This window comes from Cantharellus anzutake (genome assembly GCF_015039405.1).
Source record: "Cantharellus anzutake strain C23 chromosome Unknown EI90scaffold_2, whole genome shotgun sequence".
Lineage (NCBI taxonomy): Eukaryota > Fungi > Basidiomycota > Agaricomycetes > Cantharellales > Hydnaceae > Cantharellus > Cantharellus anzutake.
Genome location: NW_024066952.1, coordinates 964,600 through 991,630, shown reverse-complemented (window position 1 = coordinate 991,630; position 27,031 = coordinate 964,600). Strand labels below are relative to the sequence as shown.

The 27,031-nt window shown below is 49.2% G+C and overlaps 13 protein-coding genes across 13 annotated transcripts; 8 read left to right on the top strand and 5 right to left on the bottom strand.

Moving 5' to 3' along the window:
- The first annotated feature begins 266 nt into the window (after window positions 1-266).
- EI90DRAFT_3030620 (uncharacterized protein) lies at window positions 267-2,671 on the top strand. The gene is made up of 5 exons (XM_039058241.1): window positions 267-726; window positions 800-1,082; window positions 1,132-1,406; window positions 1,459-1,855; window positions 1,916-2,671. Exons 1-5 carry the CDS (start codon window positions 429-431, stop codon window positions 2,502-2,504), a joined length of 1,842 nt encoding a protein of 613 aa, XP_038923348.1. The 5' UTR covers window positions 267-428; the 3' UTR covers window positions 2,505-2,671.
- A 227-nt stretch (window positions 2,672-2,898) lies between these two features.
- On the top strand, window positions 2,899-4,326 carry EI90DRAFT_3030619 (uncharacterized protein). Its single transcript, XM_039058240.1, has 3 exons — window positions 2,899-3,034; window positions 3,167-3,230; window positions 3,313-4,326. The coding sequence occupies exons 1-3, from the start codon at window positions 2,909-2,911 to the stop codon at window positions 4,023-4,025; spliced, it is 903 nt and encodes a 300-aa protein (XP_038923347.1). The 5' UTR covers window positions 2,899-2,908; the 3' UTR covers window positions 4,026-4,326.
- A 127-nt stretch (window positions 4,327-4,453) lies between these two features.
- EI90DRAFT_3030614 (uncharacterized protein) lies at window positions 4,454-7,020 on the bottom strand. The gene is made up of 6 exons (XM_039058239.1): window positions 6,905-7,020; window positions 6,437-6,834; window positions 6,213-6,384; window positions 6,112-6,162; window positions 5,541-6,055; window positions 4,454-5,493 (listed from the first exon to the last, which is right to left on the bottom strand). The coding sequence occupies exons 2-6, from the start codon at window positions 6,626-6,628 to the stop codon at window positions 4,528-4,530; spliced, it is 1,896 nt and encodes a 631-aa protein (XP_038923346.1). The 5' UTR covers window positions 6,629-6,834; window positions 6,905-7,020; the 3' UTR covers window positions 4,454-4,527.
- EI90DRAFT_3030613 (uncharacterized protein) lies at window positions 6,851-7,805 on the top strand. Its single transcript, XM_039058238.1, has 2 exons — window positions 6,851-7,035; window positions 7,105-7,805. Exon 2 carries the CDS (start codon window positions 7,291-7,293, stop codon window positions 7,558-7,560), a length of 270 nt encoding a protein of 89 aa, XP_038923345.1. The 5' UTR covers window positions 6,851-7,035; window positions 7,105-7,290; the 3' UTR covers window positions 7,561-7,805.
- A 966-nt stretch (window positions 7,806-8,771) lies between these two features.
- On the top strand, window positions 8,772-11,474 carry EI90DRAFT_2903101 (oligopeptide transporter; the record flags this gene model as incomplete). Its single annotated transcript, XM_039054125.1, has 8 exons — window positions 8,772-9,001; window positions 9,062-9,136; window positions 9,227-9,259; window positions 9,312-9,420; window positions 9,516-9,889; window positions 9,957-10,756; window positions 10,813-11,040; window positions 11,104-11,474. 8 exons carry the CDS (start codon window positions 8,772-8,774, stop codon window positions 11,472-11,474), a joined length of 2,220 nt encoding a protein of 739 aa, XP_038923344.1.
- Window positions 11,475-11,735: 261 nt separating this feature from the next.
- Window positions 11,736-12,398, bottom strand: EI90DRAFT_802381 (uncharacterized protein). The gene has a single exon (XM_039068072.1). It carries the CDS (start codon window positions 12,133-12,135, stop codon window positions 11,788-11,790), a length of 348 nt encoding a protein of 115 aa, XP_038923343.1. The 5' UTR covers window positions 12,136-12,398; the 3' UTR covers window positions 11,736-11,787.
- Window positions 12,399-13,181: 783 nt separating this feature from the next.
- Window positions 13,182-14,700, top strand: EI90DRAFT_801842 (uncharacterized protein). Its single transcript, XM_039068070.1, has 4 exons — window positions 13,182-13,901; window positions 13,962-14,132; window positions 14,182-14,375; window positions 14,445-14,700. Exons 1-4 carry the CDS (start codon window positions 13,302-13,304, stop codon window positions 14,581-14,583), a joined length of 1,104 nt encoding a protein of 367 aa, XP_038923342.1. The 5' UTR covers window positions 13,182-13,301; the 3' UTR covers window positions 14,584-14,700.
- An 819-nt stretch (window positions 14,701-15,519) lies between these two features.
- On the bottom strand, window positions 15,520-15,799 carry EI90DRAFT_2902511 (uncharacterized protein; the record flags this gene model as incomplete). Its single annotated transcript, XM_039054095.1, has 2 exons — window positions 15,520-15,672; window positions 15,749-15,799. Coding segments are annotated over 2 exons (204 nt in total), but the record flags the coding sequence as incomplete, so codon positions are not given.
- Window positions 15,800-16,204: 405 nt separating this feature from the next.
- Window positions 16,205-16,984, bottom strand: EI90DRAFT_3030600 (uncharacterized protein; the record flags this gene model as incomplete). Its single annotated transcript, XM_039058237.1, has 4 exons — window positions 16,205-16,667; window positions 16,728-16,808; window positions 16,868-16,908; window positions 16,963-16,984. Coding segments are annotated over 4 exons (291 nt in total), but the record flags the coding sequence as incomplete, so codon positions are not given.
- A 669-nt stretch (window positions 16,985-17,653) lies between these two features.
- On the top strand, window positions 17,654-18,491 carry EI90DRAFT_3030598 (RNase P subunit p30-domain-containing protein). Its single transcript, XM_039058236.1, has 3 exons — window positions 17,654-17,892; window positions 17,949-18,028; window positions 18,081-18,491. Exons 1-3 carry the CDS (start codon window positions 17,666-17,668, stop codon window positions 18,314-18,316), a joined length of 543 nt encoding a protein of 180 aa, XP_038923339.1. The 5' UTR covers window positions 17,654-17,665; the 3' UTR covers window positions 18,317-18,491.
- Window positions 18,492-20,086: 1,595 nt separating this feature from the next.
- Window positions 20,087-23,412, top strand: EI90DRAFT_3030592 (uncharacterized protein). The gene is made up of 11 exons (XM_039058235.1): window positions 20,087-20,202; window positions 20,258-20,417; window positions 20,470-20,618; window positions 20,677-21,110; window positions 21,163-21,556; window positions 21,619-21,949; window positions 22,005-22,142; window positions 22,200-22,325; window positions 22,381-22,553; window positions 22,606-22,693; window positions 22,761-23,412. The coding sequence occupies exons 1-11, from the start codon at window positions 20,141-20,143 to the stop codon at window positions 23,259-23,261; spliced, it is 2,556 nt and encodes an 851-aa protein (XP_038923338.1). The 5' UTR covers window positions 20,087-20,140; the 3' UTR covers window positions 23,262-23,412.
- EI90DRAFT_3115417 (thioredoxin-like protein) lies at window positions 23,370-24,474 on the bottom strand (the record flags this gene model as incomplete). The annotated part of the gene is made up of 3 exons (XM_039062782.1): window positions 23,370-23,430; window positions 23,486-23,799; window positions 23,863-24,474. The coding sequence occupies 3 exons, from the start codon at window positions 24,472-24,474 to the stop codon at window positions 23,370-23,372; spliced, it is 987 nt and encodes a 328-aa protein (XP_038923337.1).
- A 1,206-nt stretch (window positions 24,475-25,680) lies between these two features.
- EI90DRAFT_3011337 (uncharacterized protein) lies at window positions 25,681-26,658 on the top strand (the record flags this gene model as incomplete). Its single annotated transcript, XM_039056456.1, has 5 exons — window positions 25,681-25,824; window positions 25,859-25,873; window positions 26,063-26,186; window positions 26,302-26,364; window positions 26,423-26,658. 5 exons carry the CDS (start codon window positions 25,681-25,683, stop codon window positions 26,656-26,658), a joined length of 582 nt encoding a protein of 193 aa, XP_038923336.1.
- Window positions 26,659-27,031: the final 373 nt, after the last annotated feature.

The window sequence follows — 27,031 nt, the reverse complement described above, 5'->3', positions numbered from 1 at the left end:
CCATTGACCGGTCAAACTGCATTGCGTTGTTATATATTATTTCGAAGTCATAGAGGCAAGAGTCCTGGCCTATTGCGTTGTGGGCGCTATCGCGGCGTATTTAGTTGGGTAAGAAGCGAGAATGCATGCACGAAAGCACCTTGAGAAGTGGAGCTGCACACGTGCGCGCATTCAAGACCCACACCCCGAACCAACACGCGGTGATGGCACAGTAGATAAACACGAGCGAGCTTGCGAGGCATTTGCCATGTCAGCGTCACATGTGGTTCGGAGTCAGTTTCTTCGCCAGTGCTTTGATTCAAGTACCAATGAGCGCCATTCTGCATATAAATGTCATATGTGCTGCCTAATCTCCTGAAGGCTCCTCCATAGGCATCTCAACCTGTTCTATAACATAGAAGCTGGAGTTATCCGTGTTCTTGACCATCATGCCGGAGTTGAATCTTACGACCATGGCGACTCACACAGAGCAGTACAGTAACGTCGGTAGAGTACCGCCAGTGGAAGGTTCCAACATCACCCTCCACTCCACGCACTCTTCCATCTCTTATTTGCCGCCTATCAGTTGCTACAGAAGAATATTCTGGCGATGCACACCCAAGTTTGAGCCATGGTTACTCAACGACTACCTCGGGAGAGATGGTCGACGACACTCGTTTCATTCCGTGAGAAACGGTTTGGGTAGCGAGGCAAGTGAAGCCCGAGAAGTCCGTTTTTCCGTTCGAGGTAGGCTAGATCCAATAAATGCATTTTTTTTTGCCGCCATTCGCGATCTGATGTAGAGATTCCGGCGCCCTAGCGAGAGCTGTGTATGTTTGGGGAGCTCCTAGAAAACAGTTGTATCCTTTCGGCTTCGCTCGGCAGGAGATTTGCATGAGCGAATTTCTCTGTCAGCCGATCGACATTGAGAGTGCATACTTTGATGTCCCTGACGAGAGTCCCGCACTTATATGGTTTATTGAAAATCTCGATCACCGTCGAACCCATTCTTTCGCTCTCAGGCTCATCGAACCTAAGGGTAGGAATGATCGTATTATGAGCCTCCAGGAAATCGTCTATGACTCCGTTAGGCAAGAAGAAAAGTAGGTGAACAACCTATGCTCAATGCACTTTACTAAACCGACACCGTAGACATCACGAAATTCCGAAGCAAGCAATTTTGATAAATAGAACTATCGAAAATACCGACAGTGACATCCACCTTACACCACCCGAGCACTGCGTCCGGTATTGGTTTTTCTTTTCGTCATGCACTAAGAGGTGGGAGACTATTTCATTCGGCGTTCTAGCGGAAGACGCCAACGGGTACAATCGTCGAGTTGTCCAAGAATCATTTTCCCAAGTTCGAACTGTATCCGCGTCTCCGTCGGCGGCAGACGTCCCTGAAGCATCCTTCTGGTTCAAAGGTTGGTTGGGCAGACTTTGTCGAACTCAGTTCTTACAACATTCCGCTATCAGGTTCAGTCGTTTATGTATTTGGAGTGCCTCCGTCCCACATTACTCTCCCACATGCCGCTCAAGAGATATGCATTGACGGAGCGTGCGAGTTTCTTGATGTCCACGAAGCATACCTCAATCCGCGTATTTCCGGTCATCTTCAAGATCATGATGCTGACTTGGCAGCGAGCGAGGCTGTGAGATCCTCAAACACGTCACTCAACATAAACTCCGTCCTTTCGCCGCATCCTGATGAACGTTCTGTACTCCTTTGGTATGCAGGAGGTCTTCAATGGAATATACCGCACCATGTATCTCTCCGGATGATTGAGAGGAATCCTCCTAAGGGTGGGCGAGTGCGTGCGATGACGATCGATTATGTGGCGTACACATCAGTCACATTGCCTCCCAAACCCCCGTAGGTTCTTCCCGCTCGGACCGTTTCTCCATAGATGCTAATCAGGGTTTATGCATGAAGTGTCTTTGATGACCTGAGGGGACTATTAGATGAATTTCTTTACATTATCGTATTGATCGCTCTCGTGGTTTTGGTAGTTCGATCAATCATGAAGTTGGTTCTCTCCAGGGGCGGCGTACGGCGTAGTCATTACCAGCCTGTTCCGTCACAAGTCTCCCCTAAAAGGCCTGGCACTGGTGACCCAAGTCCATCCAATTATGGGTACCCAGCAGGAGCCCCTAATCCTCCAAATGCCCTGATAAATGAAACGTCACCGCTTTCATGGGTACCACCCCAACCCTACCTGCCGCAACTCTTGCCAGCCGATGAGCGCGAAGTCCACACCCCCTACCCTGCCTATTTTCTCATCCCATACCCAGCCCAGCATGGTGCTCCGGTGATTTACGGTACCTTTCAAGGCCCTCCCCCTTATCAATTGCCAAACTCCAGCCCAAGCACTGCTTATTTTGCAAGTAGAGTGACTGAACAACGCAATAACCGTTATGAAGGTTATGAGCCGTCACTGTCCGATGCCGCTACTTTGGTGGACGCCAGCACTTCGGTTGAAGCCAATAGTTCGGTCGACGCCGGTAGTTCCAGTAGTTTGTAGGTTCAGGTATCCTCAGGATCAGCGTCCCTTGGTGTCACCTCATCGTCCGCTTTCTCTCATTACATTCTTGGAGCTCTACGTTGTACTTCGATGATTCTCTATTTTCGCAGTCTGACGTTCCTCGCCCTGTACACATATCAACCCAATAGCATGATGTTGGTTCCCACTCGTATGCAGCCCCATGGCATTCTGCTCATGTGCCCCATCCCCCAGCGCAAAAGTCGCATGTTTATGGAGTTGCACCAGTGACGCGCAGGCACAGCCACGTCCCACGCCTCCTTTATATTAGAGACTTTGAGCTGCAACCTGGCGACTGTGTTTGCACCCATATACACACGCACACACACGAGTGGGGAGTGGAAATTCTTGAAAATACCTCATTCGAAAGCAACAGTATTTCCATCATGGCTGAACAGGAGATCTCGATGATGAAAACACACGTGGAGACGCTGGCGACTATACCTGTCATATTGCCGAATGATCACACTCCTGATCCTGCAGAATTGCCTAGGAAAATAATGCCTTTTCCTGTGAGCCCCGCCTGCCGCTTGTCCCATATCTTACATTGGACCTGAGGGGTTATTGTTTCATTTTCCGGCCACTTCGACCTGCCATGTGTCGCTATTGGGGTGGCGGCTCGATCTTGCCGTTTATAATCTCAGATTGACCTACCACCACCACCTGTTACTTCCTCTGGAGCCCAGGAGGGCGTACCTGAGGTTCAACGTAAGTGTTATCGATAGCGAGGCTCCAATACAGAGGAAAATGAAATTTCATTTTATTTCGCGAATGAATCGCATCCTTACAGCACCCATCAATATTATTATCCGTTCCTCCAAGCCGCCTAGATCGTTTACGCTTAGCGTTCATCCAACCGACACGATCTCCGCGATCAAGGAGAAACTGGCTAATACCGAATCCACTTCACCTCCTGCCGATGCTCAACGTTTACTGCTAAAGGGAAAAGTGTTAGCCGACAATAAGCTTCTTCAAGAATACGATGGGATTGAGGATAGAGTTGTGTTGAATTTGATGGTGAGATCTGGCTCAACACAGAATACAGAAGAACGAGCACTCCCAGCGAGATTGGACACCAATCTACCCCAGCTTCATGCGCCTCAGTCAACCCGTTTACCTCATACCCGTTCAATGTCTGGAGCAGCCGATCAATTCCCAGTACCAGCTCTAACGCTCAGCCAGCCACCTTCTCCAACGCGTGCCGGCTCGCCTTTGAGCGGCGGCAAACTCGGTGTTCCGCTCGACCTCATCAACACGGATATTCCTCCACGTCCTTCCAGCCCTCGCCCGATGTCCGCCACAGAAAGCTACGACGAGATTATTTCATCTGTGACTTTTTGGGTCCATTTGAAGGAGTTCCTCGATAAGGAGTTCGGTGGAGAGGAACGAAATTCGAGTGCAGCGTTCGAGATGTTCTTCCTTGCCAGCAAAGGATCGCTGACACCTCACGAGATTGCAAAGATCCGAGATGTCGTTGGGGTTATTGGAATGGCTGGCACGTGAGGGATGTCAGAGATGAATTTCTTAGGGCCTCTTAATTTTTACAATTGGCGAGGGAGGCATGGCTGCAGAGTGAACATTGTAGGACAAAGAGGAGAAAGTCTGAAACCCTTTTTAAAATCTGATTCGTATTAAATCCGATTAGGTTTTAGTAAATAATGGCACACCTCTTTTCCCCGATCGGCGTGTGTGTACCACCAAGATTGGGACACAGCTAGCACAGCCACAAAGCGTGGGGGCGAAGGTTGCCGACCTCACTGGTAACTAGGGGGAATAACTAGCGTCGTGTAAGCGCTGGTAGCATGTTTACTAATGATCAGTTATTGTTACATTGTGACTATCTCACCTCAGTTCTAGATATGTGAACTGAGGAGAGAGGTGAAAATTTTTCGTCCAACGTGGCTTTTATGTAAGCCATGTCAACATGGACTCCAAAAACGGAAGCATCGGGCAATCCTTTAGGGAAATGTCCGTGCGCAAGAAGTTTAGTCCGTGAAGTCTGAAACTAAACTGAATGGCACCAGCGCTTGAACTTGGTTAACATCGCGAGATCATGAGCCTTGTCCATGATCCCATATCGCTTAATACCTGACACCCAGTCCGGCAGACAATTGTCCAAGGAAGCAGGGTATCTCCCAATCTCATGAACCCCAACCCAGTCAAAGTCAATGAGCATGCCGCGACGTCGGGCGTCCGAGCCAGATCCACCAGGGACAACTATGATGTTCGGAGTGCGGAGATCACCGAAAACGAGGTCGTTAGAGTGAAGCAGCGCGACGGCATTTTCGATATCCTTGTAGATCTCATAGGGAAGGAGCCCTCCTCGTTGGACTGCTTTCCAAGCAATCTCTCCATGGACACGGTCCATCACGACCATGAACAAGCCACCACATACTGGCACACACGCGTGCAGCGCTGGTGCAAGGCCCGCTTTTGCGAGCAGGCAGTGCGCTTCAGGATGGTATTGCGCGGTAAACTTCACAACCACTTCAGATGTGTCGTCCACAGACGAAGACACCACCGTATCCTCATCGATGTTGCGAGGTTTGGTCATGGTGGCAAGGTAAATGCCCGACTGCCGCGTTGCCTCATCCTCTGCCAACACGACAGTCTCGCCCGATCGTGAGACTCGGCGCGTGAAGGTCAAGGTTGGCACAAAACCGGTGTAGGTAGGGACCGGTAGAGGCGAGGGGAACAAATGTGCGATGTTGCCTGGGATTGGCAGGGCGGCGGTGTAGAATTGCCTGAGGTCGGCGACGACATGTCGAGTGGCGGTGAAAGCTCGAGCGAGACGGAGGAGATTTTTCGCAGCGTAGAAGCCTAGGCATAACCGCTCAGAAAACAGAAGATTGTAGTATGGCCCATCTGTGTACGTCGCAACCCCGATTTCAAGAAGGTTACCCATGATACCGCAAAGAACAGCGGGGCAGTTCGAGAGAACGGCAGGATAGTTCGAAGGCTTCGATGAATCCTACAATCTACATCAATAAAAATGAAAAAGAACGCAGATGATTTAACCTTGTCCAAAGGTGATGATGCAATATGCGCATACGACAGCGCTGCCTGTAGAGAGGCATCTCCTTCTAGACCAGCCTCGTTCGTCACCTCCACCACGAAGAAAGGTGTGTCGTCCAAATTGATAGCATTCGGCCAAATGCCGAACTGAGCTTGCGAGACCTCCCAGTTTAGTGGCACAGCGACGATCCGGCTGAGAATGTCTTTGATAACTGCCACACGCGTGAACTCGGTGGGGTAGCTATTCGCAGCAGCAACCATGAACTGATGTGCCAGTTCAATGAGGGCTGGAGGAGGATGGACAGTGGAGGATTCATCGTCTAGATGGCGCAGGTGATAGTCAAACAGGCCCAAAGCATGATTGAATAAAGAAACAGGGGGGCCGAAATTTCCCGCAGGTCGCCCGGCATGAAAGTTGTTTTTGGCGCTGACGACCCGCTCCACGCCCTCGAAGGAAGAGACACCGGATAATGGTGAAGGGAGCGAATCCCGGAATGATTTGATGCCCTTTGTGCGTTCTGACGAGCCACAATCAAGAACAGGACTGCAATTGAAACACAAAGAACGGGCGCACGTTTAAGCGCTAGGGCACCGAGGTCCCCCAGATCATCCAGGCCCTCAAGAACTAGAGCACTTGTAAGGCGGGCAACGTTAAGGTCTACAAGATGGACGTACTTTCTTCGTTGACGACAAGAATATGAACCCCGTCAGGAGGTGGCACAGCAAGGAAGGCATTGCGGGCAAATTGGCTGATGCAGGCCCTTCGGCCATCCTCACGGTGCTGCCGGAGCCAATCTCGGCTGCGAGAGAACAAGGTGTCGGCTGGCTCGATAGGCAAGTCGGACGGCTAGGTAGGTACGAGGGGAACAGCTTGTGGTGTACAAAGAAGATAAACGTACGAGGTAGAATATGCAGGATGCTCTGTAAACATCACCGAAACGAGGATTCAATGCCTTGGCCAGGTTCCACAGATGAGCAATTCTCTGTGAGTATGGATTTTCAGTGATGACCAATACGTCGCGAACAGTAAGGTTAGGATGTGGACAGTAGAATATCAATTCATCGTTAGGTGTGGTAGCTGGAGAGCTCATAGAGGGCGATTTGGATATGATTCGTCTCTGGGGGGGCGAAAGGTTACAGATGGTGTTTGAGACAATGTCAATCTTTGCGACGCGAAAACCCTATGGCAAGAGATCCTCTAATACCCTAATCCTCCCCCTGTTGTTTTTCCCGCTACTCTGTAGCGGGTCCTGTGGATTTAGAGCCTTTGATTGAATGGCAAAAATGACATGGTCCTCTGAAAATGCATTGAACGGTAACCCAGGGTCCTTAACCCGCCTCACATATAGAGGGTGTGCACTACTAACCCTATACTCTTCACTTTTCAGTACCGCTTGCAGCGTCATATTAATTCCCATTCGCAGTAATGCCACCTCTGTGGTAAGAGAGGTTCGAAGGCTCGAGTAGAGGACAACTCAGCATGCGGAGAGAGCAAGGTGTAAGTGATCGATCTCTGGCTTCAACAATATTCCTCCTTTGTCTCTGTCTCATTCTGAGTGTCTTTTAGCGAATGAAGGCAATGAGCGCCTCGCAGCGCCCCTTCGAGCGTCAAATCGAAATACTAGTACGCCGATCAACTGATCGCATTGAACTGGATTAAGAACGCGTCTGCTCTGGGACATCACGTTCAAGGTCGCTGTGATGGAGTGCGACAATTCATTGCTTCTTTGCAGAGTCTGTTGTGGAAATTCATATGGTTGGAACTACTTGGACAACAACGACGCGCCGTCTCCAACATGCTATGTTTAAAGAAAACAGAATGCCTGTTGCAAAGGAGGATGAGGAGGTGAGCCTCATGGACGTATGTGGCATTAATTCCCGCTACTATGCCCGGTCCTCTATTATTGCAAATTCCCTTCCTATCCAGAGTCCTTTTATTTTTCTCCCGCCCCACCCGCCATTTCCGAATTCCCGCATTTGTCATCCAACCCAACCCATGGTGCTGAGCTCCCCTGCTTCGTAGATTCCCTTTTAATTGCCTTTCCCTCCCTCCACGATCCTTCTCAATTTTAGGCCTCTCAACCCTACAATAGTGACCTCTCTGCCATCTTTCTTCCTGATCGTGTTCCTTGTTGAGTTATTATGTGATCCTCTCTTTGTACCCATACAATCCAACATCTCTTGTCCATTATGGACTCCATTGCGTCGGTGGGCTGGAGACTTGTATACGCAGCCGATGATCCTTCCGTCAATTTTTATAGAAATGGACTGCTGTGACATCCTCTACACCGGGCGCAATTGTGACTTTGGAACTGGGATATGGGTTTACGGTGCCAGACGTGACAACCATGGGAACTATACCGTGTCGTTAGGTGGGGAGATGAACACCTATGATGGTCATGACCCAAAGGGTGCCTCTTTGAGCAATCAGACCTTCCATCTGAGAATCATACATTGACGATTCTCAATTCCCAGGGGCCAGGATATTTTGACATTGACTCCATCATCTGGGAAATGGATGGTCTTCTTCCGTTCCTCCCTCTCTTTGTACTCATCCACATACATGTCTTATCGAGTGGCGGGTTCTGCCGCATCAGGCGGTTATACCTGATTTACATGGTATCCCATTTAGTTGCTGTGTTGTCACCTGATGCTATAATTCAATACAATACCGCCACTTTCTATCCCCTGTTGGAATATTGAGCCCTTCATCTCGTTCTAAGGCACTCTGATAGTTCATCTAGATGACATTCAAGTATGACGGTTTACCAGCCTTTATTGGAATTCATCATCGCAAGAAGGGCGGAGGGCGACGGAACAACAACTTGAAATTAAAGGCTTCATTACCCAAGGCTTCATTCGGGTCGACAGGTTTCTTTTTCCTTCTCCGACCGAACGAAGCCTAATTAGATCAACTCTTACGGTACGGGGATAGCCGAATAGGTGAATCCCTTCTTCGAAGACTGGACGAGCATATGGCACATTACTTCGTTGTACCTATTCTGCTAAGCTTAGCTCCTGTTGCACGCACAGCTGGAGGTGGGATATTGTGTATGCATATTATCATACCAAGTCCGAGAATCGGGAACGGTTCCTACTGCACTCTATATGTTCGTTTACTATGTGCTTCCATCCTCAGGGGCGGAGAAGGGTAGCTGCCATATGGTCCCCGCATATAAAACCTCCTCACCATAGTTTGATCTTCCCCCTTCCTCATCCCCAGCGACAATAGCCATGGCAGACATTCAAGACGTTCACCATAGACAGCCTTACAATAGTTCTCCAGAAGATGCCCGCGAGCTTGAGAAGGCACACGCCCTGAGCGAGAAAGGAGGAAATATCGAAACTCCAGATTCCGAAGACAATGATACGACCGAGCCGTCCAGTGATGTTCATGGCATCACGCCTGGGGACCCATTCCCCGAGAACCCATTGATACCCCATGAGGAGCACACCCTCACTATGTATGAATACTTGAATTATTTTGTTTTTAGAAAACTTACTCCGGCGTACCCTCTTCACAGTCGTGCCCTTGTCGTTGGCATCGTTCTCGGTGCTATCGTTGGTGCTTCAAACATCTATCTTGGTCTTAAGACTGGGTAAGTAACTTCGCCGCCCCCGCCCGGACGCAGACATGCTGGGCCGCCTTCTTCCGCCGTCAAACATCACCATGCTCATACCTCTTTTAGGTTCACCTTCGGCCCTCAGTTGTTCGGTGCCATGTGAGCTCTTGACCGGCACCCATTTGTCGTCACTAACACCTTCCTGCTCCAGTTTCGGCTTTGCCATCTTGAAGCCTTTGGCAAAGATTATCGGGGGGATAGGGCCTGGTTGGCTTACTGGCAGCAAGAACTTCGGTCCGAAGGAAAATGTCACTGTTCAGGTAAGCTTCCCTTTTAGCACGGAATTTGAAATTTAACGTTATCGCGATCTCCTTGTTTCACATTTCATCTTCACTATGACATGATGAACAATTAGTCTGCTGCCACTGCCGCGGGTGGTATTGGTATCATCTTCGTTGGCGCCGTACCTGCTATGTACCGCCTTGGTCTTCTTAGCAGGCTCCCAGAGCAGGACACGGGCAAGCTCATCGCTCTGACGGTTTGCGTTGCTTACTACGGCGCTTTTTTCGTCATACCACTCCGCAAGTACTACATTCTCAAGCAGAAGCTCGTCTTTCCTACTCCCACTGCAACTGCTTATACCATCCGGCAATTGCATTCGGTTGGTGGTGCAGTTACTGCTTCCAAAAAAGCCAAGATGCTTGGTTATAGCTTTCTTGCAGCGTTTCTCTTCAAAGTGTTGGCCACCTACGCTCCCGGATTGATTTGGGATTGGCATATCGGGTGGACGTGAGTGGTGTTCCCCTCGGATTTAAACTGGATCGTTGTTTCTCATGGCTGAGCCTGATACTTCTAGTATGTACCGCATTGGCTTCACTAGCATGATTGCCTTGGATAATTATGGCTGGTGGATTGAATTCACTCCCGCTTTCTACGGCGCTGGTATGCTGTCTGGAATGAATGCCTCTTGGTCTTTCTTTATGGGTGCCGTCCTTGCGTGGGGTATCATCGCACCCTCGACCATCGCCACTGGTGTCGCCGTCGGTATCAACCTCGGCGTGGACAACCGTTGGTCTTATTTATCCCTCCATCTCAATGATATCGAGAAATACTCCAAGACCCCGTCACCCCGTTACTGGCTGCTATGGCCTGGTGTACTCATCATGATTGTTTACTCGTTCGTGGAAGTCGGTATTTCGTCGCGCCATGCGTTCTACAAGATGTTCGTGTCCATGCGATCTGGGTTTGGCAGAATGTTCCGTGATTTTGTTAACCGCAATGATCCTAACTATATCCGTGAAATCGAGGATGACGATGATCCCGCTCCCCCGGAGGACCGTGTTCCTTTATGGGCATGGTTCGGTGGTCTCATCCTTTCTGTCATCCTTACCTGCTCGATTGTTGCGACAAAATGGAATATGGGCGTTGGGGAAGCTATTCTTGCACTCGTTTTTGGTTTCTTGTTCTCGTTTCTCGCCGTGCAGAGTGCTGGTGATACCGATATCAACCCTGTCTCGACTGTTGCCAAAGCCAATCAGTTGGTTTTTGGTGGCGTTGCCAAGGGTCAACACTTGGGCAAGGTTTCCGGTCAAACGCTCAACTTGGTGGCCGGTGTATTGTCCGGGGGGGCGGCCGCTCAGTCGTCGGATATGACAGGTGAGTAAAAATTTCCTACTCTCTTTAAGGACAGGTATCCTGATACGCATGAACAGGTGATCTTAAGACTGGGCACTTGCTTCGTGCTAAGCCAAGGGATCAGTTCGTCGCTCAGCTCGCTGGTGCCACCGTTGCCATATTCCTCAATGTTGGCTTATTTATCTTGTTCACAAAATCCGCCTCTTGCATTTTGTATCCCCCCGAAGATGGTGTGTGCTCGTACGGGGCTCCTTCCGTCAGTGCTTGGGCCGCTGTTGCCGCTGCGGTGCTCGCCAAGACACTTCGTGAGTGTCTGCTTCCAATTATCCCTGCTAGCTCCAAGAGACTGACCAGCTTTCTTCTTATAGCTATCCCTCCTTCCTCTGGCTACACTGCTATCGCACTCTCCGTCGTCGCCGCTCTTACCGTTTATGCCAAACACTTCTACATTCCCCGCAAGTACTGGGTGTATGTTCCTAACTGGAATGCCATCGGTCTCGCATTCGTCGTACCCCAAGTCTACTATCCTCTTATCATGGCTGTCGGTGCAACGATTAATTGGCTCTGGGAGCGCAAGAGCCCGAGCTCGTTCGATTTGTATGGGTTCCCACTCGCTGCTGGTCTTGTGGCTGGTGAGGGTATTGGCGGAGTGATGAGTGCTATTCTTGCTGTTGCGGGTGTGGATGGGGGTACGTACGGCACGGCTATTGGGTGCCCGTCGATGCAGTTCTGTGGCTAGATTGCATGGTACTCGAGGGATGCTGTCGGTTTCTACTGTTTATTCGCTGAAACCAACTGGTATTTTTCCCGTATTGACATTTGTTCTTTTCCTCATTGTATCAACTTTTGGGTGCTCGCTGTGCGGTGCTTGAACAGCCCTTATCCAGGTGACGACAGTGTATCGAGCTTTTGATGAGATCCCCAGAGGTAACTACATTTTTTCCTCAAAAATATGTATATCAGAGTGATTGCAGATTGCGGAGGATGCATTCCTCATCTATCAAGAAAAAGTCGATGTCCAACAAGTGCCTCCCGGTTCGAAAATGTTTCATTCAATTCCTTCGCCACTTCCGCAACGCCTTTTTAAGAGGGTGAAGGTCGCCGACCCTCAACTCCCCAATCCTCGCTGCCATGCAGATGCATGAATGCGATACGGTCTGAGAGGACAACGAAGGGATTCGACAGAGGACGAAAGGTACAACATGACCCAGATATTCAGTCCGTGAGGCCGCTCCCACAAACACAGATGCGGCGGCGATAACAAGATCAATTAGCACAGATACATGGAAGTGAACTAAAGTCAGGCATGACTCGACAACCAAAACAACAATGGTAATGAGACCACTGCCCCCACTCTGTACAAATGGAAAGCTACTCAGAACGAGCAAAAAACTGAACATAAGCTGAGAAACCACTTGGAGCTGTCAAGGATTGACTTGAGTACGGTTTGAATGTGTGATCCAAATTGATATCAAGCAAATGCCCCTGAGACCAGAGTTAGAGGAGATGAGGGGGCCCTGGTAGTACCGGACTATGTGTGAGGGACGAGCGCGCGCCACAGGACCTTTGTAAACAGAGATGGAGGCGCAAGCAGAAGGTGATCACGGATGCAGCTGTATTTCGAAACAGGCATAGCGACATAACAATATTATAATAACATCGTCTGCATATTGGATGCCATCTCTTGCAACCATCAAGTCGTTAGGGAACGCAAGGATTTGTGTTTTTCCAGCTTGTAACAGAAGTAGCTCAAGTGTGTTGTAGCGTGGAGACAGCCCAGACTTATGTTGAATTGAGAATGCGACCCAGAAGTACATCTAGCGTGAACAACGAAAAAGAAATAACTAAGGTGGCAGCAAGGGAAGAGGGTAGCGCCGAACAGATGAATGATATATATTGCCCAACCGATAATATCAATCCCGCGATTTAGTTGTTGTTGAGGTTACACCCTCTGAACTTTGGGGGCCAAAGGAATGACACAAAAGATTTGAAAGGAGCCACATTGCGAACAATGAGAGTCCACTTGCAACAGGTATCTGAAGGGCATGGACAATTCACAACATACTTAGATCCAATGGGAAATTTTCCATAGCCTGAGAGCAGTTCGGGTAGTACCTACTATGAGCATGAAATGACATAAAAATAAATCACTTGTGAACCAATGGCAAGCTTGGTGAGAGACAGGGTGCGAAAAAACGACAGGGATTAATCTCATTCCTCCATTAAAATCCTCCGTATACATAAATATGCATAAACAGCGTGATGGCCCGCCCATCTGTTTCACACCGCACAGTTCCATGTATTCCTGAACGGAGCGCACGCCCATCGTCCAAATCTCCTGGATTTGTCTGTACTATAGCACGCTCCTTCGACACGCTCATTTGTTCAGCAGGCTGAGCGATACCCCAAGACGCCACTCCCGCATAATCCGTTACAGCAACTTGCGATCCTTGCTTTACATCTCCGGAAACTCGCATCACAGTTCAAGCCCAAATTTCCTACTTGATTATTTTATTCTCTATTTTCTTCGCTCGATTCCAAGCATTTCACAACCTACACAATTACCATGAGACTCTCCGATATCACTGATGCACTGTTCAAGTGGAGAAAGCGCTCGGTCTCTTCTGTTGCTCGTCTCGAAACTACCCCTGCAGCTTCTCTCAAAACCCATCCCTCGACGATGCCCCCCAACAATGCGCCGAAGTTGCCAGCTCTTCCCGGATCCGACCTGAGCTACTTTCCCGCCTCTTCCAATTCCGGCCGGTCTCTCGCTCCTTCTAAGTCGGTCCCAGTTGGGCGGCGAAGGACTCAAGGGAGGAGAAGGGTTGTTACCTCGACAACGATGAGGGGATTAGCGGATCTTTGGGATCCCTATTCTCCCTCCCCTCCCCCACTAAGGGTGAAACTCCCAGAGAACTCTGTTGTTTCTCGCAGCAATCCATCGCTTTCAGGGAATTCTCAAAGGAATGGAATGACTTCCTCCTCCTATTCAGAATCTTCCTGCTCTACTTACACCCACAACGTTCCTCCAACCCCCGTTTTGCACAATGTTCTGGCTGAGCCAATGATCGCCTCTCCTAATCAAAGCACCCCAGCCTTGTCTTTTACTATGCCTCTCATCAACGTGCATCCTCCCACTTCCCCACCTAAGGACGATAAACATGTCGTTCGCGCTGCTCTTTATCCTGCTGTTCGAGGCCCGAATTCACCTTCATCCTTTCAACAGCGAGCCCAGAAGCAGACTTCGCTGCCGCGCCATGTCACTCGCCCACCGGCTGGCAAACCCCCAGAATCGCAAAGGTACCTTCCACCAAAAATGGTTGAGTTGGAGAAATCCACCGAGACTGAACAGCATGATGGAAACCCTTTCGGGCAGGTTCTGATGGATTATATGGTCGTATGTGTCTTATGTGCGAGTTGTTACCGTTGCTCATATCATGAGTTAGAACGGCAGCGTAGAGGAATCTGTGAATTCCCGCGAAACCCATGATCGATCGCCGCCCCCTCCCGCCCTTACTCCTAGCATCTTATCCGCTTATTTCCGCTCCCCTTCTGAGTATGACGCCTCTAGACCTGCGAGTACCACATCTAGTTATCCAGTAACCGAACACGACGAAGATTTTCGAACCTCTTCAATGATGTGAGCAGCGAGAGATTTCAGCTATCCTGTGTCAGTGTAGTATTGATTCAGTATGTGCTTTACTCACAGGCCTCGATCGCCACCTTCGAAGTCGCAGATGATCCTGAGGATGGAAGCTCGCAGAAAAAACATGAACAAGCGCTTTGGGATGGACGTGGAATCAAGAATGAATACGTGTCATCTTGAATCATCAGTATTCCTCCAGTAAGGAAGATGAGCGAGTTCCCAGTCTGCATCCACTAACAAATTGTTCGTATTTGTAGAGTACAGGAACACGCAACTAGTCGTCAGGGTGCCCTGAAACGTTCCAAGAGCAGCGAAGTTCAAGCTGTTCGGAGTGTATTGGGATCTACTGATCCACATCATGACTGCATTCGCAAGGTCGGGCATCCACTCGTCTCGCGTGGCAAGCAGGATAGTTGGTGAGTGTACCCGCAGATGCGAGGTAGTTGCTTGTTTTGGCTCATTTCGCTAGTAGCACTCCACCAAAAGAGATGGCCACGGAGGTACTGCCAGAGAACACTTTTCCAAACCGCCAGCGCTCCCCCAGCGATGAACGAATCCGACCTGACAGGAGCTCCATAAACCCAAGAAGGTACACCAGAATGTGTAACAAGCATCAGCATTGCGTCATAACTAATTTAATGTATTCCACAGAAACAGAGGGTTCCTTGCACGGGATCTTGAATCTTTGATGAAAGACTTGGAAGATTTTCAGGAGTACCTTGACGACGATGAAGATGTCTGCTCAGACACAAGTGGCTCCAACGAGGCTAGGCGCGCCTTGCTCAAAGGGATCCACCCTCTCCAATCTTCTTCTGAAACTAATATCGCATCCCCAATCGGCATTCTGGAGACCAGCGGCAAGGGGAGTAAGGGTAAGAACACCCATCCCAGTTTCAGGGAAGCTGGTTCTGGTAGGGAGAATATGGTTGTTAGGAAAGAGAGAAGAACCGCATGGGAGAGAGACCAGATGAAAGTCCCCAGTCGAGTATGGATTTGAAGCAAGGGTGCAGTTATGACGACATAGCAATGGATTCCTACACTCCTTTGATTTGTAAATTGTTATTACCCGAGGCCCGCTAATGGGAATTGGTCATGTAAATGTATAGTGTAGAAATACGAGCCGACGGGTTACACCCCATCATAGCTGGTAGTTTAGAAAGGGAAGACAATGGGGAGCAACAGGCGCCACTGACCTTCGCCAGACAACAATAGGTTGATCATTTTTCTCAGTGACAACGTCGACTGAATACTGAGATATGGCTTTCTTTACATCTGCTGTTTGGATAGAGACCTTGCAATATTCATATACGCCGCAGACATCGTATTAAGTTGTCAAAAGGTGGCCCGAGGAGATAAGTACACTGCACCTTCGCTTTCCGCATCACTCTGCAACATGGGCCAATCCAAACGATAAATATAGCCTCTGTCGGTTACGTTTGAATCGGAGATTCTAGGCAGCATCATCGTCGGGAAGATGATCCTAGAACTCTCTTAGTCCTCCGCTTCCTGTTGCAGCTACGGCTAACTTATCGGAACGTGCGGACTCAATATCGTCGGGCAGAACATACATTGTGGTGTGATGAGCGTTGCCAAGCTGTGTGGCGAGAGTTATACATAACCCACTTGATAGCCCAGAAGCCAATTGATGTCGGACCCGTCGGATCAAACCTCTTGATAGGCTGAGTCCAGCGAGTCCAGGTCGTGCCAGGAGTGCAAGTAATCGAGATTGTTAAATAAGTAGTGGGGACATGTACAACCGAGGAACAAGCGTCAAATGAGTCCTCTTTAAACGTTCGATTGCTCGTGCTTTGAAAGATATCCTGCGACGATACATCAGTCATTTTGTTCTAATATGACAATAAATTTGGACAACTAAAATCCATCGAGAACGACGTATTAGCTGCATCACGATAGTTCCAATGAAACGGGGAATGCCGACTCAGAAGCAAGAAATTTCTCGTAAAATTAAATCTCTCCCGTTTGAGATAGCTCCAATGCGGCCTATGTTACACCAACAGCTGAAGCTGGCCCAATAATTTCATATTGATTAAGTACTGCTGCCTCAGTCACCCTGCACGCCCGCATGCTGACTTCTGTTGGACTTCTGCTACAGAGGAGAAAGGTCAAGTGTCATTTTATTCATGATTTTGGGTGCTTGTCTGCGCCGATGAGTCCCACGCCGACAATCACACCCTCGGACAATATGTCTGCCACTTTGCGTCCTTCTTTCCCTTCGTGCGCAAGTTTCTCGACGAGATGAGCTTTAACGGTCTTTGCACGTGCAATCTAGAGTAGCAACACAGTGTTGGGATGGGGGGCTGGTGACAAGTAGCCGCACAAACTAACCTCTTTCGTGTGGTGGAGGCATTCTAAGTAATCCTCGGACTGTGCAATACACTGCGACGGGCGCTCTGCATCAGCATAACACTGTAGTGGTATGGCAGTTATTGAGACTTTAAAGCGTGTTAGGCACCGAAGTCACCAACTTTCGCGAACTCTTGCCAAAGGGCAAAGCAACGGGAACGTCCTGACAAAATAAGTCAACTATGCCGAGTAATGAAGGAGCTTGAATCAAACTGACCCCCGCTATACCCAAATCCGGACTAAGGAAGCCTCAAGCATTCAGTGTTTACGTGAGCGTTACATCGGACACGACACGGACAACTCACAGCCATGGCAAGGTTGATCCAGCTGGGAAAGATTGACGCCGTGACGCGTCACTCGTCACTCGTCACGTCCTCGAATGACGTTCTTCGACCTTGCCGTTCCTTATCAACCTTCAGATGAGACAGGGAAACAACCAATTGTCCCAACAGCACATGAGAAAAAATTGCTCGAAGCTCAAATAGATGCTCGTGTTAAACGTTAGTGGTGGTGGCTTCTAGTTTATAATTTTGGGTAACCTGCGATTCATTCAACAGTTGGATACACTGTCATCGCAATTAATCATATTGTTAAAGGGAAGTTTCAGCAGCCCGTAGAGGGGTATGCCTTGACTCCTCGAGAAGGGGTCATTTTCCTCCGGCGTCTCACTATCATCATCGATGAAAACAACGAGAAAGACTTTGCGTTGGTACAAACGGAACATCGGTTGTCAGTCCTTTGGGTACTAACAATATCAATTGTCCCAGACGACTGCTAATACATCCTTGTTTGCATCATACGATATTATCTCTCTTCTCCCAACGACCGAGTCCTCGTTTTCTGGTGCTTGCTTGACTCACTCCGCCCCTGGTTCCCTCACTTCTCATATTATTACCCTCGATCTGGCCTCCCACCCACGAATGAGTTTCTACTTCAAGCACAGTCTGATACGCACTGCTATTCGGAACGGAGTAGTGTTTGAAATTCCTTATGCCCCTGTCATCTCCCCGAACAGCGAATATCGGCGCCGAACTTGGTGGGCCAACGCAATGGAACTTTGCAGGATGACAAACGGAAAAAACATCATCTTCGGGAGTGGTACCAAGGTCATATCGGATTTGCGTGCTCCTCTTGATGTAGCGAATTTGTGCGTCCCATTCGTCGTGACTTGGAAGTCCAGACGGATCTCATTTCTGCTGGCAGGGGGACGCTTCTGAGTCTGTCTCAAGATGTAGCATTGAATGCTCTGACAAAGACCCCTAAAGCGCTTATTCTTCGGGCTCGTAGGTAATTTTTTTTATGGATTGACTTTCCCTTGAATTTTATTATCTTTAGAAACTCGAAAAACCTATAGAGCGATGGTGTCAGCACCTAAGATTGTTTACCCTTCTGGGTGGCCTTCTGAAGGTGTTGATGCAGTTGCAGCCGCTGCGGAGAGTGAGGGCGATGTAGCACAGCTATCCGTTCCAAGTAAGAGGGCAGCAGCAGAGGCTGTCGATACGATTCCTTCAAGCACAAGGCAAGGGAAACGGAGGAAGAAAAAAAAGAATGAAGAAGCGTCACCGGACTAGAGGTTCAACTGACATGTCCCCTTTCCTTTGCTTCTTGACATCTCATCTGGACAGAGTGGCTATAGTATGTACGTGACGCGCCTTTGAATTTTGTAGTTTTGTCGTGTGTTTCTCTGAGGCGACCTTCTGGATATGAGCTCTCCGGGGATCGACTTATGCCGAGAATGAAGCGTAGGCTAGAGAACTTGCTGACACGCCAAAGATCGCCGCCAAGGGACTTGACATTATTGAAGAGGCATTTACTGGAAGAGCCACACGGCAACGCTGGAGCTGGACGAGGATGTTCAATGATCTGGGAAATGAAGGAAACGAAATCTACTGAACGACAGACGCAGTTGACTTCTGACTGAAAGCCGAACGCTTGAGATTACTTGCATCCGAACATCGAACAAGAACATCAAAGTTCAGCAATCTGCTTGTAAGCTGATTCCCTCACAAGGGAGTGGTTACTTCTATTTGGACCGAACCCAACTTAGATCAACTGCATATTGTAAATGAGACTACGTCGCGTTATATAGACTCAGACTCTGACAAGAATACCTAGATCACATTCAGCTCCATGGACAGTCCCAGGTAGTAAGTATCCTGGAGCTCCAATAGGCTAAGAGTCGATTCAAGCTGGTCAAACTCACTTATCAAGAACAATTCCCTGATAGCTGCGCAACTCACTTAGACCGGGAGTGGATGAGATTGGAGATGGGGCAAGTCAGGAGCACAGCGACACGGAGTTAGAAGATATGGATGAGGGGGTTAACAGTGTTGGAGCACAATGCTGCTAATGCTACTGACGCTGCTGATGCCGCTGGTGGCTACAGACTGAGAATGAGAGCATTGGCATTTTGGGTCAAACTGGTAGTTTCTAATACACACATTTGTATTTCTTACTCCCGTCTATCTTCTGTCTTTAATCATACAGACTCGTTCGGTACTTGAAGCAATTGGTGACCTAACATAGAGAATTCAGCGCCTTCTAGTTTTCCCACTTAAGAGAGGCACCTGCCTATTTGTTGTTGTTGTTGTCACGCTTGAATTTGGTTCCCACGGACCGGCTCTGATTATGTAAGCGAGTTGCGCCCTTCATTCGGTTCCGGTTTCAAGTCATTGGAACAGACATAAGTGCTTGCGCTCATCTTCATAGATGATGCAGCCCTAGATGTCAAATCTTTTGCCCTTTCATTCAGCAATCATCGGCGAAATACACGACCCTGCCACATCTGACTTACTTATCCTTGCCCGCGGTCTGGGTCTTCGAAGGATCATATGCTCTTTATTGAAGATTTACTGCAGCACCGAGAACCTAATCGTTTTGGTTGGAGCGGTTTCACCTGATGAAGACTCGGCAATCGCGTCAGAGCTTTCTACCATGGGTGTCAGGAATCCAGGTCTTCGCATTGTTGACTACGAAATGCAAAGGAAAGAGAGGCAAGCATTTGTACATGGTCGCCTCGACTAATGCACGCTTGTCTCATCCTCTTTTTCTTATGAAGGCAGGAGCTATATCGGAAAGGCGGCATTGTTTCTGTGACTTCTCGAATCTTGGTTGTTGACCTTCTGCAGGGGGACCTGCCCGCTAGTCTCATTACCGGGCTCCTAGTGCTTCATGCTGAAAGGTACTTGATTGGTGCCAATGCGCTGTTACATTGACGCCGCTTATCGGGGGACACAGGGTTACACCCTCGAGCCCGGAAACATTCATCATAAGATTATACCGAGAAGGGAATCAGGTAAGTTCTGAATTTTCATCTTCCTCTCTCTTGTTGACAGTGGATCCAGGAGGGGTTTCTCAAAGCATTCTCTGACCAACCCGAATATTTTACTGCGGGGATGTTCCCCCTTCAGACAGTTATGAAAGAACTTCATCTCCGGAATGTTCACCTATATCCTCGGTGACTCCATCACTGTCGACTGGGCCAGATGGGAAACTGAATTAATGAGCTATAGGTTTCACCAGCGCATTCAGGACGATCTGCAGCGCAGACGAGCGGACACGGTCGAACTTTATCAACAGCTGAGCCCCACAATGATGGACATACATACTGCTATCGTCGAATGTATGAATGGCACGCTGTCAGAGCTAAAAAGAAGCAATATGTCTCAGGCTGTGCGAACCCGTTATGTTCAATCACTGCGACATGTACTGACGTGATCCCCAGCTCGACCTGGATGATCTTAATGTCGAAAACGCATACTTTAGGTCATTTGACGCTCTGGTTAGAAGACAGCTGGATCCAGTGTGGCACAAGGTTGGCGTGAAAACGAAGCAGCTCGTGGCCGACATCATTCAACTTCGGAAACTTTTGTCGTAGGGTCCACCTCCTTTGGTGTCAATCGTGCGTATGGCTCACGATCGGATTGTATAGATACCTTCTGTCCTACGACCCTGTTACATTTCTTTCTTATGTCGAAACGGTTCGAGAAACGTGCGTACTCACCAATTCAGGGGGGAAAAAGCAGCCTGCCATGTTGAGCGCCTGGCTTATGACCGATGCTGCAAATGTTATCTTTACGCAGGCCCGTCGCCGGGTCTATATTCAATACAAGGTACCAAAGGATGGGCCACTGCTGAGAGAGGATGCAGAACTCGAAGAAGCCTGGAATGTCTTGGATGAGATTGAAGGAAGGGACCCGCTTCCATCCTCATCCAGAACAAAAACTTATCAGGAAGCTGACGGATGGCAGGACTGGATGCCTAGTGGCATGGGGCCCGTTCTTGAAGATCTCCCTAAATGGAAGGTGCTATCAGACATCCTGGACGAGGTCGAACAAACAATGTCAATCAACCCCGCCTCAATGTGTGCGTTGCCCGAGTTGTCCAATGCGTTCGAGAGCTAATTCTGTATCCACAGTGGCACCTGGAAGTGACATCATCTTAATTATGGCAAATGATCACCAGACTTGTGGCCAGTTACGAGAATTCCTTTCTACTAAGCATCTATATCCTGCTACTCCAGGGCGTCACTTTCTGGAGGCTCGGTTGCTTGGATACTTGCATTGGAAGAAGAATCTGCGTGCCGATTCGGAGCATAGTACCGGCGCGGCGCCCACGAATCAACCCCACAATCTCAATAGAGGATCCGGTGACAGTCAGTTAAGCGAAGGCCTAAGGAAGAAGGACACAGCAAAGGCACTTGCACGAGCAAATCGCAGACGAGTGCGAGGGGGTGCCCCAGGTGGCGCGACTCATCAAAGTGATGGGGGCCATGATGTGATTGATGTTGACGCTGAGGATTTACATGTATTGTGCGTTTGTAAACCTTCCCCCATGATTTCCACTGACATTGACAGTGTTGTCAAATTATCAGAGACAATCTGCAACCCATTGGTTCCTCTCCAGACCTAGGGTTTCCACTTCCTCCCGAGGCATACTCGCAAATCAAGAAGGAAAGCCTTGAACGAACACAGCCAGCGAACATGGTTCCCACCATTCAGGAGCATCCTCAGGCGAATTTCCCAGATCTTTCCGAAGTTTCAAACCTTGAAACCCCGCAGTCGGATTACGGTCTGTTACCTCCTGACCACACTATCATCATACGCCCATATGGTGATGACAGTGATGACATGATGCTAGCAGAGCTTCGCCCTCGATGGATAATTATGTATGAGCCGAGTATAGATTTCATTCGACGAGTCGAGGTACGAACGGAAGCACCTTTGCAGATGCCCGTAACTCAATGCGACGTGACGTAAGGTATACCGCAGCTTAAGCCCTGGTTTGGCACTCAGGCTCTACTTTATGGTCCACCAAGGGACGAGTGAGGAGCACAAGTATCTTGCGGGAATCCGTAAGGAGAAGCACGCGCTCGAGCGATTAATTGATGAGCGAGCTGTGAGCATTGACCCCACCCATTCGACCCTGTCTGACGCATTATTACCGAACTTTCAGAAAATGGTTCTTGCGCTCGATACTGCTCCGATACCTCTGATAGCAGGCACGACGGACCACCTTATCAATGCAATCAGTTCGCGCAACGCTGGAGGGCAGGGCGGCTCGATGACTGAGCCACCACGGGTTCGTGCATCTCCCCTTACTCTCAGACCAATAGTCAAGATTTCTCTTCACTCAGATACTGGTCGATATCCGAGAGTTTCGCTCGAGTCTCCCTAATCTACTCAACAAGGCGAGGAATATCACCACCCCTCTCACGCTCACGGTGGGTGACTACATACTGACGCCCGATATTGTCGTGGAGCGGAAGAGTCTGCCTGACTTGGTGCAAAGTTTGCAAAGTGGTCGCCTGTACGAGATTCGCCATTGGGTTAATAATGGACTGAACTAGAAATACGCGCAGGTATAATCAATGCGAACTGATGTCAGCGCATTACAGACAACCTGTCTTGTTGATTGAGTTCGAGGAGAACAAATCGTTTTCGATGCAGGTAGGAAAGACTTCCAAAGGCCACCGTCGGCTGCATATTTGGCAGTGCTGACTCTCTGCCCAATTAGAGTATTGTCGATACCACTAGTGCCGCAAAACGAGCTGCCTCAAAGACACGCAAAGTGGCTAATGAGCCATCGTCTTCCACACTAGCCCGTATTGACCCAAACAGTGTGCAGTCCAAGCTTGTTCTTCTGACTCTGCACTTCCCACGCCTCAGAATCATTTGGTCCAGTTCTCCCCATGCCACGGTAGGTATCTTCGCAGACCTAAAATCAGGGGTGGGCGAGCCGGACCCTGAAAGGGCGGTCACTGTTGGGACAGATGCACCAAACACAGGTGAGGGCGGGAGAGGGACTTTGGCAGTGTCGCTGGAGAATACCGCGGCACAGGAGTTGCTTAGAAGTTTGCCTGGAGTAGGTACGAAGAATTATCGGCATGTGATGAATCGGGTAGGAAGTATTCGGGAACTGTGCGAGTTGCAGCAAAAAGAGGTTGAGGAGCTTTTGGGGGTTGAACCTGGCCGAAAGTTGTATGATTTCTTACAACGGGGATTGAAAGGGAGGTGACCGAGTCTTCTGTTTGGTGGGAAATGAAGTCCTAGCTCGGTGTGGTAGACTAGTTGAATGCCGGAAGGGTGGATTGTATCATATTGCTAACATATCGCATCACTCGTTTTAGAGTAGCGTGCTATCGAGGCGATCCTCCTCGAAATCGCCCGACTGGACAATTCCATGTCTGCATTAGCAAATATCAGTAATAGTCGTGGGGGTTTGAAAGTGCTGGTAATTACCTCTTCAGGAGCGCACCAACCCCGCTTGGCCCAGCCTCAAGGTCCACGCGGACCCATGTGAACTCAAGCTCGCCACCGCGATACACGAGCAACGTGGGAAGCAACTCTGTGTCAACCTCCACATTGTCACCCTCGAGCTCATCATATTCGTCATACATATCGTGTGATGAGCGACCAGCGGGGAGAGAGTGATGAGTAGACCTCTTCACAGCAAAACCGACATGCGCAGCACGGGCACGCAGGAATTTGGTATGAAGATTTTTTCGCGCAAGATGAGCTAGAGTTGTGTCTAGTGTTTGGCATCGCTCTTCATACTGATTCGCAGGCAAACGCATGAGCACATTGAGTTCTTAAGGTTAACGAGAGAAATAACTTACTGGCTCGTATAAATGGACGAGAACCCAAACATCCCTGTCTTCCTTCTCGACGGCTTTGACAAAACCAGATAGCGCTACCTCTCGAAGATGACCGAAAACAGGCCTTGCATCCTCAAACGTTGCACGGCGCATTTCGAAATACGTCTTCATATTTCGCCCCCGGTAGCTTCGCTTTTCATTTTCTTCATCCTCTTCTTCGCCTTCCTCTTCCGATGAATTTCTATTCTCTCTATCCTTCTTACGAAGCTTCTCTTCTTCAAGGACAGTTAATCCCCCATAAGCCAAGCTCGATTTCTCTTGCCTAGATCTGAGCTCTCGCAGACGTCTTTGAGAGCGCTCGCGTTCAAGCTGAAGGGCCTCGTTCCTGTCGCGGATAACACCCTTAACACCTGTCCGGCCAGGGCCCAGGCCGATCGACTCCGAAGGGGCATCTTTTGGGAGGTGATTTGGGAGGGGTGAAGGGGAACGAGAGACAGGCGGAGAGGGGCCAAAGAGTTCATCTGAAGTTGTGGGCGAAGGAGTTCGGGAAGTGGGTGTGCGGGGAGGGGACTCGGAGATGGATGGATTGAACAATTCCCCAGATAAAATGAGTTCTTCTAATTGGTCTGGCATTCGTCACGTCAAATGATTTTATTCCCTAATGTTGCCTGTCGTGGCCAGGGCGGCTGATTTCGGGTAAACCACGAGAGGATCTTGTCAATGCAACCGTTGGATCGTGTATTACATACTGTATTCGGCCAACCCCATCAAGCCGAGGTGTTTAAATCACGTGCCGAATCCGTGGAGACTGTCATCTCACGGAGTTGGCCGAATGTCATCGTTCAGTCAATGACTCTTGCCCAATTGAAAGGCTGACTGAATGTGTATACATCCATTTACAGTAATTTCACGATCAAAAATTTGACTCCTTCCTCTTCTCTTTTTCTGTACTCTGGGGCGTGCAGAGGCATGTGAAATCGATTCATTGCTAGCCATGGATTGGTAGTCATAGAACGCTCTCATATCGCTACCGCTATTGCGCTGTTCTTGTATGCACTTGGCCAGTGGCCGGTAGTTTCTGTGCTACAGTTTGGATCATGATTACAGTCGGTGCGTTGAAATTCACAGTCTCGTCTCCACATCAACGCCGACCATGGCGGGTTTGGGTCCAGGAAACTGCATTTGGGTTCAAGGCTTCTCAGGTCTCCAGATTGCTCTGCAGCACCCACCTTTCGTGACCGAACAAATCTTTATTGCTGACATTACGATGCTGCAATTGGAGGTCATTCGTTGCTACCTTGGCGGCGAATGTGTCATCGTTCGCTCCCTCATCCTCCCCGCTTGACCACGTCCTCAAAAGTACCGGAGGTTTATCAACTTCTACGCAAATGAGAAAATTAGTGCGGATATTATTGCTGGCTTTGGATAAAGATGGGGCTATGGTATTTATGCAATTTGAAATTTGCCTGCACTGTTACCCGTCGTTCGTCTCGATCTTTTCGTTCTTAACAACTCTCTTCTCACTGTGCGGGCAATTATTTTTTGGTTGGTTAACTACTCGACAGGCTGTCATGCTCCTTTTGGGTCAACGCCGTACAACGAGGCTCAACTTGTTTCAGAATCTAGCGAGCTTCATAGAGCGGATCAAAAAGCGATACTGATGCAATTGGGTTGTTATTACTTGGGGCGACGTTGGCATTGATTTTCTGTGTGTGCTCCTTTCCCTTCGAGAGTTTTGACCCATCACTATGCTGTGTGGATCATTAAGTAGTACTTATCGTCATTGCTGGCGGATTCCACGCGACATCAATATGGTCAAACCGCGCAATTCCTGCGATGATGGCCATCGGAGGGATTGTAGCCTTCCCAGCATTCGTGTATTGGGAGGCTAAGACGGTGACTTACCAAGTGATTCCAGTGGAAGTGCTGAAGAATCGAACAGTCATGGTGCTTGCATCAAATCTATTTTGGCTGGAAGGCAACGTAGAGTTTTTTCACAATGTAATGGTGTCCGTAGCTTCGGTTCCGTCTAGTGAGTGACGTTGAATGTGCAAACCTGCGATTTACATGTGGTCGGCGGACCTACCACCCAAGTTGTGCCTCACCTTTGCAAATGATCCTCAAAGAATCTCTGCAGTGTGATCCGTGTCGGACTGCTGCTTGATGCGTTCAAGTCAAGCAGTGAGAATACTGCTGCGCTCGTGATGATGCAATTATCCAGGGTTGGATTGGCAGTATCGCAGCTGTGGCATCTCAGACTGGTGCCCAGGGGAGTTTGCCTCACCAAGATGTGGCTCTGGTGACGGCGGTTGTCTTGCTTACAGTGGAGCCGGGTAGTGTGGTAGGTACCGCTGTCGCTTGCGCCATCGACAGAAACCGGTTGCCGGTCGAAATTGCGAACCTGTCCCCTGAAGCCTCCACAGTCCTGTAGTCCCCCGCTAATATTCGCCGAACATGTAGGATTCCCGGGTCTGGTCGCCACTACTTGGCCCGACTTACGTTCGGAGCCTCGGAAACTCATGCGTGAGTGTGTACCATTTGTCTCCGTGAATGTTCGGTCGAACGCTCTTGGTGTCAACAGACGATGCATTCTCAGCCGAGAGAGATCTACTTATTCCTGCCCTGGCTCCAGCCTTCATTCCTGTTGCCGCGTCTTTGTTCGTGCAAGATTTCAAACTCAACAAGATACAGAATACTGTTGAAGCCAGAGATGTGACAGACGAATTGGCAGTCACTGAATCAGCAGAAGAAGTTCCGGGGAAGCGAGAGTGTCCTGTCGCGCTTCTGTCGCCACTTCTCAACTTAGCCACTAATTGAGCCAAAATAAAGCCTAGCCTTCCAAAATATCTATGCTTAAACTAGAGTTGTAATCATTTTATAAAATTTTGGTGCTGTCTCCGCCAACGATGGCGTATCAGGACGCCGCAGCGCTTTTGTAAACGTATTACGGTGGCTCATTACTAAGCCGGGCTTGGCGGTATAATCGCGCGGTGATGTGGCCTGCGGTACGATATCACAACACGTTCGGATGTCGTACCCGGCACTCACAGATCTACCTATATATACATGGCAGGCGTGGGGCGCCGCACGATGGCACGTTGCCACATACGCCACTCGTTACAGGGAACAAAGGAACATGAGTAAAACTTCTAGAAGGAAGGGAGATCATCAGAGCAGAAACCTAGACACC

Bases quoted from the DNA above. Each gene is read 5' to 3' on its own strand.
- EI90DRAFT_3030620 (XM_039058241.1), top strand. From the start codon at position 429: ATGCCGGAGTTGAATCTTACGACCATGGCGACTCACACAGAGCAGTAC. The intron at 727-799 runs GTAGGCTAGATC...CCGGCGCCCTAG, and splicing joins AGTCCGTTTTTCCGTTCGAG to CGAGAGCTGTGTATGTTTGG. The intron at 1,083-1,131 runs GTAGGTGAACAA...CCGACACCGTAG, and splicing joins TCCGTTAGGCAAGAAGAAAA to ACATCACGAAATTCCGAAGC.
- EI90DRAFT_3030619 (XM_039058240.1), top strand. From the start codon at position 2,909: ATGGCTGAACAGGAGATCTCGATGATGAAAACACACGTGGAGACGCTG. The intron at 3,035-3,166 runs GTGAGCCCCGCC...TTATAATCTCAG, and splicing joins GGAAAATAATGCCTTTTCCT to ATTGACCTACCACCACCACC. The intron at 3,231-3,312 runs GTAAGTGTTATC...GCATCCTTACAG, and splicing joins GGGCGTACCTGAGGTTCAAC to CACCCATCAATATTATTATC.
- EI90DRAFT_3030614 (XM_039058239.1), bottom strand. From the start codon at position 6,628: ATGAGCTCTCCAGCTACCACACCTAACGATGAATTGATATTCTACTGT. The intron at 6,385-6,436 runs GTACGTTTATCT...GTACCTACCTAG, and splicing joins CATCCTGCATATTCTACCTC to CCGTCCGACTTGCCTATCGA. The intron at 5,494-5,540 runs GTTAAATCATCT...TGTAGATTGTAG, and splicing joins CATCATCACCTTTGGACAAG to GATTCATCGAAGCCTTCGAA.
- EI90DRAFT_3030613 (XM_039058238.1), top strand. From the start codon at position 7,291: ATGGTTGGAACTACTTGGACAACAACGACGCGCCGTCTCCAACATGCT.
- EI90DRAFT_802381 (XM_039068072.1), bottom strand. From the start codon at position 12,135: ATGTTCAGTTTTTTGCTCGTTCTGAGTAGCTTTCCATTTGTACAGAGT.
- EI90DRAFT_801842 (XM_039068070.1), top strand. From the start codon at position 13,302: ATGAGACTCTCCGATATCACTGATGCACTGTTCAAGTGGAGAAAGCGC. The intron at 13,902-13,961 runs GTTCGCGCTGCT...TCCTTTCAACAG, and splicing joins CTAAGGACGATAAACATGTC to CGAGCCCAGAAGCAGACTTC. The intron at 14,376-14,444 runs GTGAGCAGCGAG...CTTTACTCACAG, and splicing joins TTTCGAACCTCTTCAATGAT to GCCTCGATCGCCACCTTCGA.
- EI90DRAFT_3030598 (XM_039058236.1), top strand. From the start codon at position 17,666: ATGAGTTTCTACTTCAAGCACAGTCTGATACGCACTGCTATTCGGAAC. The intron at 17,893-17,948 runs GTGCGTCCCATT...TTCTGCTGGCAG, and splicing joins CCTCTTGATGTAGCGAATTT to GGGGACGCTTCTGAGTCTGT. The intron at 18,029-18,080 runs GTAGGTAATTTT...TATTATCTTTAG, and splicing joins AGCGCTTATTCTTCGGGCTC to AAACTCGAAAAACCTATAGA.
- EI90DRAFT_3030592 (XM_039058235.1), top strand. From the start codon at position 20,141: ATGTTCCCCCTTCAGACAGTTATGAAAGAACTTCATCTCCGGAATGTT. The intron at 20,619-20,676 runs GTAGGGTCCACC...CGGATTGTATAG, and splicing joins CAACTTCGGAAACTTTTGTC to ATACCTTCTGTCCTACGACC. The intron at 21,557-21,618 runs GTGCGTTTGTAA...TCAAATTATCAG, and splicing joins GCTGAGGATTTACATGTATT to AGACAATCTGCAACCCATTG.